At 40.5% G+C, this 12882-nt stretch overlaps 1 protein-coding gene across 1 annotated transcript; it reads left to right on the top strand.

The window, feature by feature from the left end:
- Positions 1-1254: 1254 nt before the first annotated feature.
- LOC130134471 (geraniol 8-hydroxylase-like) lies at positions 1255-4519 on the top strand. Its single transcript, XM_056319823.1, has 2 exons — positions 1255-2250; positions 3646-4519. Exons 1-2 carry the CDS (start codon positions 1360-1362, stop codon positions 4279-4281), a joined length of 1527 nt encoding a protein of 508 aa, XP_056175798.1. The 5' UTR covers positions 1255-1359; the 3' UTR covers positions 4282-4519.
- Positions 4520-12882: the final 8363 nt, after the last annotated feature.

Raw genomic sequence — 12882 nt, 5'->3', positions numbered from 1 at the left:
GTTCACGGAATCAAATTTGCAGTCTCTTCAGAATTGTTTTCATTGTACATAGTAATTGAAATAAATAACCCCGGAAGATCTAAATAGACATGAGTCATGGACCGTGATTCTCTCGTACACCTGTACCCTTGCAAGTGGTGCTTGGGGTTATCGGTTGAAGAATGAAGACGCAGAAGGGATGAGATGCAACTGGATCGTAGGAGTGGTGTCAAGTCGGTTGGTACTATGAGTTCTAGGATGGAAGAACTATACCTTAGGAGCTCTAAAGGCAGGGCTAGCCTTCCATGCATAAATTGATCGAGAGCTGATGTTGCTCTCCTGATGAGGCCATGGCAGGCCGAAACCCGTTATCTTACCTAGATAAAATTTGTGTGTCTCGCTCGATGGACTAGAAGCCCGAGCTATACTGGGCGTGGTACGATCCATATGAGAAAGCTATTCGTCATATTCTTTGGAACAACTAATGAACGAGGGCTAGCATGGTGTGAATGACGCATCAGGTGCAGCACGGGCTATTCTGCGGTCAAGGAACTGCCGGCCTGTGACACATGTATATTACCTTTTTCTAGAGATGTCGCAATTACCCTCTTGTGGTGGTTTTGGTAAACGCGAGTTAAAATGTAATTATCGCCTATTGAGCCCATTTTGCAACCTTGACTCAACGTGGAGAGGATAAAGGATTTGCATTTGCACAAGTAATCTGGTGAGATAAGACATTATCACCTAAGACACTCAAAAACATGTGGTTGCACAGGATATTTCTTTCGTCTTCTTGTTTTCTGACATCCCAGCTGCCCATAGCAAGCTGCAACTTGTCCGACATCGTCCTTGTCCTCATGTACGCATCGACGAGAACGAAAGAAAATATCTCCGGATGATATCTAAGGGATGTCAAGCTGCAACTTGACCACTTGATAAAAGTTTTGGTCGCCATCCCAAGGGCGACGGACAAAGTTGGCTGCGAGAACAGTCAAAAGCAACTCTCGAGTCAAGAATTATTGATGAATTTAGTTGAGTTTTGAAGCCCTGTCGTTATCAAATTCCATTTTTTAATTTGTCACTTTAACTCTTAGTGCACTATAATATGTAATCGAATTTCAGTTGATACGTTGAAATTAAATTAGATAATTTTTTATGTGGGATGCCGCATGTGAACGTAATCTGCTGAAATCTTATGATTGGACGTATTAGTTATAGCATATTAATTACAAGAGCAGGATCCCCACATTTTGAACATTCAAATATTCTACTCAGATAAATACTCACCAGATGTCCCTTGATGGACGCAAGTTATAAACCCCAGCTGAAACATAAGAGAGAGCATCAGCTTGTAGCTTTACACCAAAAGCCTCCTTAGTTATGGACGTCTTGGTCCTATTTTTCGGTCTCATTTTTGTATGGGGTTTGTTCGAAGTTCTTTCTTTCGTCAGAAAGAAGAGCAAAACGACTCTTTCAAACCTCCCTCCTGGTCCGCCGCCGCTTCCGGTCGTCGGTAACCTCCTAAGCCTTGGCTCTCAACCTCACAAGTCCCTTGCCGGGCTCTCCCGCACTTATGGCCCCATCATCAAGCTTCAATTTGGTCATGTAACCACAATTGTTGTTTCGTCTCCAGCAATCGCAAGAGAGATCCTCCAAACCCACGACGCGATCTTCTCCAACCGCACAGTCCCCGACTCCGTCACTGCCTTGAGGCAAGACGAGCTCGGCTTGCCTTGGGTCCCCGTCTCACCTCTCTGGAGGAACCTTAGAAAGATATGCAATTTGCACATCTTCTCTCACAAGAAGCTCGAGTCCAATCAACACATCCGCCACGAGAAAGTTCAAGAGCTTGTCGGCTACATCAAGAGAAGCCTTTCTACGGGTGATGCTGTCGATATTGGCGAAGTGGCTTTCAAAACTGTAGTCAATCTATTGTCGAAGACCATGTTGTCCGAGGATTTGGCAGACCCGTCCGGTTCGGCGAGAGACTTCAAGGACCTTGTTTGGTGCATCATGGTCGAGGCCGGAAACCCAAACCTGGCGGATTATTTCCCCGTGCTTAAGAAGATCGACCCACAAGGCTCGAGGCAGCGTATGACGGTCTATTTCACGAAGATTTTCGAGCTCTTCGACAGCTTGATCGAGAAGAGGTTGCGAGAAAGGGCAACGGTTGGTTCTATTAGAAAGAACGATGTGTTAGACACACTGCTTGATGCGAGAGAAGACAAGAGCCAGGACGTGGACATTTTCCTCATCAAGCACTTTCTCTTGGTACTTTTCTAGTAATTTGATCATGCTTTTTTTTTGCCTTAGTTATCATATTCATCAACATAGCAATTAATGGAATTTTAGTACAGGCCTTCACTTTTCTATCTTGGATTGGCATTTCATTAGTTTTTACTTTTTGTTTTTTTTTAAATATTGATCTCGCGAACATTTACTTATTCGATATAAGATGTTCAAAACTTTCAAAATGTGATTAATATCACAACTTGTAGATTTGCATATAAATTTTTAAATCTTTTTGAAAATAGACAATTTTTTGAGTTAGGAACCCGTATTAAGACAAGGCACGGATCGGTCTTTTGTTAATTATCACTTGATACATAAACGAAGGTGAAGGTTGAGTTTTTCTAATAATTCTTTGAATGCTAAAAGTTGTGGAAAAGTGTTAGAAAAGTCCTAGATCCATAAACATTTTAATGGTGACAATTTAGTTCTAAACCTTTTGACTTAAAGCCAATTCAGTCTTTCCAACTAATTTTGGTCGGATATTGCTGATATGGACGCCGGCTGACTTACATGGCACGGTTGGCCGGCGTTCATGTGGAAAACTTTTAATATTTATTTGTTTATTTATTTACTTTTCCTTCTTTTCTTTTCCTTTTCTTTCCTTTTGTTTTCCTCACTTCTTTCTTCCTTTAGCCGATCACCAGACCTCGGCAATCGGCCAGAGGTGAGGGCCGGCGAGGTCGAGGCCAGCCGAGGTCGACCTCGCCGGCCCTCACCTTTGGCAGGTTGCTCAAGCGAGGCCAGCCCTCGCTGGTTACCGGAGGAAAGAGGAGAAAAAAAAGAAAAGAAAATTAAATAAATAATATAAGAAAATAATTAAAATATTATTAAAAATGTCCACGTCAGCGTTGCCAGGTATCCACGTTAGTAATATCCGACCAAAATTAGTCAGAATGATTAAATTGATTTTAGGTCAAAAGGTTTATGATTAAATTGACACCGGTGTGATAAATTTAGCACTGTTTTTGACACTTTTTCCTTAAAAGCTGATTCATCGAACACTCATTTGACTAAAGGTATGTCATAGATATCCTGTTGACTCGCGTGGATCCTATATATGTTGGATTTTGACGTGGACGTGGACGGCGAACCGGACCCAAGCAGTACCTTTCGCATTTGTTTTCTTTCAATAATGCAATAGAGCTGAATAATTTGATTGAAAAAGTTGCTTTACAAGATAATTTTGCAAGTTGTTATTGGTGTTTACAAATGCCCATCTAGTTACAATAGCGATTCGGAGCTTATCTTGTCTCTTTATAAAAGAAATCTGTAAATATCTACAGATATAAATTTTCGTTAAAAGATCAGTGCATAAAAGTTCATGTGTCACAATGACATGCATCGTTTAACATCTCTTGTGGTGGACACTCATAGGACTTATTTGTTGCGGGAACAGACACTACTTCGAGCACAATAGAATGGGCATTGTCCGAGCTACTCCACAATCCCGAGAAGCTCTCTAGAGCGCAAGCCGAGCTCAATCGAGTCATCGGCAAAGGGAAACCCATAGAAGAATCTGAAATCGCTCATATGCCCTACTTACAAGCCATCATAAAAGAGACTCTCCGGATGCACCCCCCAGTTCCTCTCTATCTTCCTCGCAAATCAGGATTGGAAACCGAGATTGGCGGTTTCACCGTCCCAAAAGGTGCACAAGTTCTTGTGAATGTGTGGGCTATAGGAAGAGACCCTAGCATTTGGAAAGACCCGGACGTGTTCATGCCGGAGCGATTTCTAGGGTCCGAAATCGATGTGAAGGGACAAGATTTTGAGCTCGCTCCGTTCGGTGCCGGGAGGCGCATATGTCCCGGCTTGCCGTTGGCCATGAGGATTTTGCATTGGATGCTCGGTTCGCTCATAAACTCATTCAATTGGGAGCTCGAAGGCGGGGTCAAACCCGAGGACATGAGCATGGAAGAGAAGTTTGGGATCACCTTGCAAAGAGCTCAACCTCTCAGAGTTATTCCCAAGCCAATAAAGGGTATGAGCCAGATCAAAGTCAAGTCCTAGTTGTTGATGATAGGAACAACGTATAGACCTACATGCCTAAAATGTTCGTGTACTTTAGAAATATTATCACTCCATTCCGAAGGTCGAAAACTTTCATTATTACTACCCTAAATTTCCAATTCGCTTTCAGTTGGAGGCTTATCACCAGTGAAGATCCTTTATCCTTGTATTGTGTCTCCATTTGCGTCCCAACAATCTCGACCATCAAATTAATGCATTTAGTGACAAGTTTTTATCACATGAATTAATATTTAAGATGGTAGAGACATCGCAAGAATTTACGATAAGGATAAATCCCTTTCCTACTATAACTACTATAATCGTGTACCCTTCAAATAGCATTGTGCCGCATAATGATTTGAACAGTTTATTAGCGAATGGAATACCACATTAACCCCAAAAAAGTTAATAGTGATGAAAATGTCCGAGACATAGTTGAAACCAACAAGATACTTTTATGAAAGTTCATAAGAGAGAACCGGAATAACCTTTATGCTACGTGTTTTCTTTTTATAGTAAAACTACCCATATCAGTGGTGAGATATGCCGAATGTATTAAAAAAAAGGTTATATAACCCGTTTATTTAATGTTTTTTTTTGTAAGGTTTTATTTATTTAATGTTTGTCCACCATGAATCCATTAATTAAGCCAACATCAAATCTGATCCTTGATTAGATAAGAATAGGCCTATTCAGCCGAACATAATCTCGGGTTAGATAATAAAAAATCAAAACCGAATTCAAGAAAATTAATGAAAAGAGGAAAATAAAAAGAGAGGTGTGCTTGTTATTTGCATATCCAGTTTCTAAGATTTAGTTGCTAATTTTTCATTTCGAAACACACTGAGAATCGAAGGAAGATTCAATTATAAGAATATGTCCTGCGATAACAAAGAAGCCTCTTTTGATGAAGATGATTAAGGCTATGTTTGGTCGTCTGGATTTCTAGCCATGATAAGATTGGATAGGATAGGATATAAAATTCAAGATTTTGCTACATCATATCCACTGTTTGGTAAATCGCAGTTATAAAGCCGGATATTTTCATATTTTATCACGTCCATTATTTGTTTTTTTACGACATATCAATATAAATAAATCCGAAAATGCACAAACGAATATTGTAAAAATCTCTTATAATTCACTGCAAAATCTAGTAAAAGAGTAAAAATATGATCATTCACTTTTGTGAGTACGAAAAGTATATTATTTGGACTCCCTCGCTACTTTTGTGAAATTTCAATATGAATCACAAAATTACGGAAGAGTTTTGACTCTCTCGCTGCTTTTATGGACTTTTGACATGAACCGAAGAGCTACGAATGAGAAGAAGCTTAGACTCTCTCGCCATTTTCATGGAGCTTTGACGTGAACTAAAAAACTATGAAAGAGTCATGAAGTTTCAGCGTGAACCAGAGATACATAGGATTAGGAGACGAGAGAGGGTAGGTTTTTTCAGAAATTTCATTGCCCCTCATTTTTCGAGAATTAGAAAGATTATTTTAAAATTTGAATTTTTTTATTAAAATCTGGCTTCTTCTACATCATTTTTATTTACTCAATTTTTTAATTTTTCCATCTCTTTTTTAATTTTTTATACCCTTCCATCAGTCCTTTATAAAAAAATTTATCAACTTATAAACTATACTATTATACCTAAATTGTGTAATAATGTAGATATTAAATATATATTATAGAGTAGAAATAAAATCAATTATATAAATAATATAGGAATATATAAAAACGTTAATTATTTTTTGTATTCTAAATTATCTTTTTAATATTATAACTCAATTACTAATTTATTTTTATTATTTAAAAAGTTTGTTTCGAAAAAATAGCTTTTATATTATCAATGTTAGAAATCATATCCACATTTATCTCACCTCCCTCCTAGGATAATTTTATCCAGGCTATATCCGATTTTATCCTATCTTGAGTAGGAACTAAACACAGGATAGGATAAATGTTATCATATCCTAAATTTTGTCCTAGCTACCAAACGCAACCTAACATTAATGAAAACGAGCCTACGCTTGTAGCGTGTTTCGGGACTACCGTGACAAGAGCCCATATACAAATACATCCACCGTGAAATTTGATTAGAGATTCTTTTCATTGGGAAAACAATGTGTTATCTTTACGATTCTTCTCCACTTCCGATGAGATAATCTAGGGTTTGGTGGAGAACAACATGCACCTACTGCCTCACACGTGTTTTGGGAGCAAATTTCTTATCATTACTATCATATTACCATTACAGCTGTCATCAATAATCTCTACTAATAATTAGTACAGGTGAGTGATTCCCAATCTGATCCGATCCAACCCAAAAATCGGGAACCGGACCGACTAGTCTTGGGATCGTGGACCGGATCGGACCATCGGTCCGGTCCGGTTCCAATGGGACCAATCACTTATTGGTAAAGGCAAGTGGGAATTGGAGAAATTAGATTAGGCTTTCTATTTTTTTCAAAAATTTTAAAAAGTAAATAATATATATATGAAAAAATTAGAAAAATATATATTTAACGGTCTAGTCCGGTCGGTTCGGTTCCCACCCTAGAACTGGGAACCGGACCGATATTCCCGAGAACCGGACCAAATCAATCGGTCTGGTTCGGTCTGGTCCGATCCCGATTTGGGCGATCCATCTTACTCACTCCTAATAATTATGACATGATAACATAATTAAATCGGCCCTAGTTGCTCATCGTGACCTAGTGGAAGAAGGGAGGAGGATCTTGGACGAGGAAAAGTACCCCATCACTAGCTCAAGGAGTCGTATGAGGTGACATCTCACGGATGGTGCGGTGTTAATCGACCATAAGTACGGATGATGGACAATGAATGATTGATGGAAAGCCCCAAGCGGTTGACAAGGGACATATATAACAGTGTTTCGTCAAAAATGGTAATCGACGAAAGATCTTTCTTTGAAGGATTCATAAGGGTTCTGTGGCAATTACGGACATGAGTCTCAATGAAGAAAGGAGGAAAAGTAGCCCATCACTAGCACGAGGAGTCGTATAAGGTGACATCTCATGGATGGTTCGGTGTTAGTTGACCATCAATATAGATGATGGACAATGAATGATTGAAGGAAAGCCCCAAGCGGTTGACAAGGGACATATATAACAGTGTTTCGCTGAAAATGGTGGTCGACGAAAGACCTTTCACTAAAGGATTCATACGGGTTCGTTGGCGATTTCGGACATGGGTCTCAATGAATCACAAGGAACATATATGTTTCATCGGAATTTAATCGACGATGAAGTACAAAATAATTTGCCAAAATTTAATTGACGATAAATTGAGATGATAAAGTAATACAACGCCGGAATTTAATCGACGACGAAGATCTGAAAATTACAACTAAAGCATGGCTATTGTTTATTACAGAATATTAAGTCGGGTAAGGGATATGGGGTGGGTTAGGAATATTATATCAAACTTTTTTAGACAGATTTAAAGAGTTTACTAAAAAAAAATTAATGGGATCCGTCCTAATTTCATTCCTACCCATGCTCAGCTATTCACAAGCCTTTCGAAACTCTATGTATCGATGACTTCTATGGCCTTTGTCTCGTTTCCTTTTCATTTCTTCTTCTTTTCCATTTGAAAAGGATCGCTTGCAATTCAAATCTTTCCCATTTTTCTTTGTGCTTGGGTCTTGACCCATGTGGGGAGTGCCCCTTCAACCTGATAACGTTCCTAGTCAGCAATCTTATCTCTTATATCTAATTTAAGAATATTGCTCCCATAATCTCTACTTACCTTAATCATCCTCAATCATCCCTAATTTAGGGCTCTTGTAATATCTATATATACAATATACTTGTACAATACAAGAGAAGATGAGAAAAACAAAAACAGAAAAACACAATTTCTTCATGGTATCAGAGCTGCATTTGGCATAATCCGCCTTACGATCCTGAAGTTTCTTTCTCATCTCATTCCTCATCGTCTTCCTTCTTCCCAAAGAAAATGTTGACAAGCCCTAATCCATCATCTCAGTCGTCTTCATCTGTCGTATCTCCCTCACTTGTTATCTCAAACATATCCAACTCGATACCCATCAAACTGAACAGCTCGAACTATCTTCTCTGGCGCTCTCTTTTTGAACCAATTCTCAAAGGCCACAACCTCATGTCTTACATTGATGGAACCTCCCAAGCACTTGCTTCAACTGATGAAAATTACACAAGACATCGATCGAAAAAGATCATATGCTACTCTCCTGGATCAACGCTACTCTCTCTGAATCTGCACTTCCATATGTCATTGGCGCTACTTCTGCAAAAGCCGCGTGCGATTTCCTCGCTCGTCACTATGCCTCTCTCACTCCTGCTCATGTAATGTCTCTCAAAAGACAATTACATCACCTCAAGAAGGGCAACCTCACCATGCAAGAATATCTCCAACAATTCAAAACTTTAGCTGATAAACTCGCAATTTGCGAATCCCCAGTAAGTGATGATGATCTCCTAATTTGCATTCTCGATGGATTGCCTGCTGCTTACCGCTCCTTTGCATCCTCTGTTCGTGTTCGTGCTCATCAAACTTCCATCACCATTGAAGATTTACACAATCTCCTACTCTATGAAGAATTGAGCATCACTGATGATTCAATATCCAAAACTACTTCTGCCTTTATTGCAAACCGGCAACCTCGAACTCTCTCTCCTTGGCAACACTCATTCACACCTCGTCCCTATAGGGGTGGCACCGGTTATAGGGGACGCAGCAGGGGTCATTCCAATCAAGCCGGACTTCTCCCTAATCCATCATTTCGACCTCAAGGTCATCAACTGAATACTGGTCGCCTGATCTATCATATCTGCAACAAACACGACCATAGTGCCATTGACTGCTATCATCGCATGAACTATGCATACCACGGTCATAATCCTCCAGAAAAACTTGCTGCCATGGCTATTGCACCACCTACTAACGATGGCACTTGGTATACTGATACTGGGGCTAGCCATCATATTAAAGTTGATCTAGGTAATCTCTCCATCTCCGCTCCCTATAGTGGTTGTAATGAAGTTCAGGTTGGAAATGGCAAAGGTTTGTCTATTACTCATGTTGGTTCCACTTCTCTCTCACATCCCGTTTCTTCCATGCAATTAACTAATATACTTCGTTGTCCTCTAGCATCTACCAATTTAATTTCAGTTAGCCGTTTTGCTAAAGACAACAACTGTTATTTTCTATTTGATGATTCTCAATTTGTTGTGAAGGACAAGCTAACGGGGCAAATTCTACACCACGGTTGGACTGAGAATGGGTTTTATCCTATGCGGTTCCCCAAACCTTGCTTCAAACCTCAAGTTTCATTTTCTTCTCGCATTGACTCCTCCACCTGGCATCATCGTCTCGACCACTCTTCTGTAGCTATTCAAAATCTTATTTTTAAACAACTTCGAATATCAAATAAGCGTGACAACTCTCTCTGTTCTGCATGTCAGTTAGGCAAAAGTTGCAAGTTACCCTTTTTGTTGTCTCACACACACACTTAATTTCCACTTGAACTGATTCATTGTGATGTATGGGGCCCAGCCCCAATATCTTCTATTTCAAAATTTTCCTACTATGTACTGTTTGTTGATGATTTCTCTCATTACAGCTGGATATTTCCTATGCGCCATGAATCTGATTTTTACGAAATTTTTCTGGCTTTCAAATCGCAAGTTGAAAATCAATTTAACCATCGAATTAAATTTTCCTGCTCCAATGCTGGTGGCGAATGCACTAGTGATGCACTTGAATCTTATTTTCATACTCAAGGCATTTGTCATCAATTTTCCTACCCACATACGCCTGAACAAAATGGTGTCGTTGAGCGGAAACATCGCCACGTAGTTGAAACTGGTCTCGCTCTTTTAGCTCAAGCTGGCATGCCCTCTCGCTTTTGGTTTGAAGCCTTCAAGACGGCTATATATCTCATCAACCGCATGCCTATTATTTCTTAAATTTCCCCATATCAACAATTGTTTCAACAAATTCCCGACTATTCTCATTTACGAGCCTTTGGATGCCTTTGTTATCCCTAGCTCCATCCCTATTGTTCTAACAAATTGGAGTTCCGCTCTTCTTCGTGTTGTTTTCTAGGCTATAGTACCTTTCATAAAGGGTATCGCTGACATGCAAAGTCACCGAGTTTACATATCTCATCATGTCAAATTTGACGAATCTGTTTACCCGTTTATCACAAATTCTAACTCTCCACCATCTCTTACCACTTTGCCCTCACTTGGTCCTATCTCCATCTGGCTACCATCAACCTTCGCCCCTACGGATACCGTATGGGTTGAGCCCACCATTAGCCTCGCCGACGGTGCTGCCTCTGCTTCGCTAACTATAGATGACCCCCCATCTCCCCCTTTACCTTCCCCTATACCACCTACCACCATACCACCCCCTTCCCCACCACCTCTCACCCGCACTCATCCCATGATCACACGTTCTCAACATGGTATTTTCAAACCAAAAACCGTTACTGCTCGTTACCCCATTGCTCTTACTTCTTCTCTTCCCTTGGAGCCGACGTGCTACACTCAAGCTTCCAAATCACCTGAATGGCGAAAAGCTGTGGATGAGGAATTTAATTCCTTACAGGAACAACACACCTAGTCGCTTGTGCCATTTAATCCAACCATGAACGTCGTTGGCTGCAAATGGGTTTACCGGATAAAACATAACCCAAATGGCACCATCAATCGCTACAAAGCTCGCCTTGTAGCGAAAGGATTTCACCAACAGCCTGGCATTGACTTTGTGGACACTTTTAGTCCTGTCGTAAAGCATACTACTATTCGGGTCATTCTCACGCTGGTTGTCACTTATGGATGGGTGATTCAACAACTTGATGTCGAATGTGCATTTTTGCACGGCGATCTCCAGGAAACTGTACATATGGCTCAACCACTAGGTTATGTTGATCCTGTTGCTCCTCATTCTGTTTGCTTAATGCACAAATCCATCTATGGCCTACGATAAGCACCTCGCGCTTGGTTCGAAAAATTCACAGCTCGGCTCGAAGACATTGGTTTTTCAACCACTATCTCGAATCCGTCGCTCTTCATTTACAATCATGGCTCTACCATTATCTATCTATTATCATATGTTGACGACATTATTTTAACAGGAAATGATTCCACTGCTATCTCTGCTATCATTGAGGAACTTCGCCACTTATTCAAGATGAAGGACTTAGGCCCTTTGACTTATTTCTTGGGCATTCAACTCGTTCGACGAAGCCCCCATCACATCTTCTTTAATCAGGCAAAGTACATTCATGACCTCTTATATCGCACCAATATGCTGGACTGCAAGCCTATTTCCAGCCCTGCTACCTCGGATAAACTCGGTCATTCATTCACGCAGTGACCCTGTCTCAGATCCTACTCTATACATAAGTGTGGTTGGAGCACTTCAATATGTTACTCTCAGTCGTCCTGAGGTTAACTACGCTGTTAACATGGCTTGTCAATTTCTTAAAGCACCCGAAGAACACTATTGGCAAGCTGTAAAGCGTATCCTTCGATACATGAAAGGCACAATCTCTTATGGCATGCAACTTCAGCCTGGTCTTATTTTTTTACATGCCTATTGTGAAGCTAATGGGGCCGGCAGTCCCGATGATCGTCGCTCTACTAGTGGCTATTGTTTATTTCTCGGGGCCAACCCTATTTCCTAGAGTGTAAAGAAGCAACCTACTATTGCCTATTCTTCTACAGAGGCCGAGTATCGTTGTCTTGCTCAAACAGCTGCTAAAATTCAATGGCTCCTCTCTCTTCTCCGAGAACTATGGATCTCGCTTCCCCGCACTCCTGTATTGTGGTGCAACAACATCTCTGCCATTGCCCTAACTTGGAATCCCGTTTTTCATAGTCGCACTAAACACATTGAAATAGATTATCACTATGTTCGTGAACTAGTGGGTCGCCAGTTACTTGACATCCGTTACATGAACACATGTGATTAAATCGCGGACATCTTCACCAAAGGTCTGTCATCAGCACGGGTTCGTCTTTTACGGTCCAAGCTTCACATTGTTGACAATGCTTCTCTTGCAGGAGGGTGATAATGTTCCTAATCAGCAATCTTATCTCTTGTATCTAATTTAAGAATATTACTCTCATAATCTCTACTTACCTTAATCATCCTCAATCATTCCTATTTTAGGGCTCTTGTAATATCTATATATACAATACACTTGTACAATACAAGAGAAGATGAGAAATACAAAAACAGAAAAAACACAATTTCTTCACAACCAAGCTAAAAGACAGGAAAAGTAGGCAGTGATGGCTCGACACATGGCATTTCCAAAACCCTATGCTATACGCACATCCATGCGTCATAGCTGCTCTTCCCCTCATAATAGAGAGAGAGAGAGAGAGAGAGAGAGAGAGAGAGAGAGAGAGAGAGAGAGAGAGAGAGAGAGAGAGAGAAGAGAGAGAGAGAGAGAGAGAGAGAGAGAGAGATGGATGGACTTCTTGGCGTTGATACTATGTGCTTACCTCGTTTGGGTTTTAGTCCAAGCTCCTCGTTTCCTCAAGAAAAAGGCCAGCACAAGTCCCTCCAATCTCC

Source organism: Syzygium oleosum, unplaced genomic scaffold, assembly GCF_021117445.2.
Source record: "Syzygium oleosum isolate NSW1041296 unplaced genomic scaffold, Sole_v2.1 Sole_v2.18, whole genome shotgun sequence".
In the NCBI taxonomy this organism is placed as follows: Eukaryota; Viridiplantae; Streptophyta; class Magnoliopsida; order Myrtales; family Myrtaceae; genus Syzygium; species Syzygium oleosum.
Note: the sequence above shows the minus strand (reverse complement) of the source record. Positions and strands in the feature narration are given on the sequence as shown.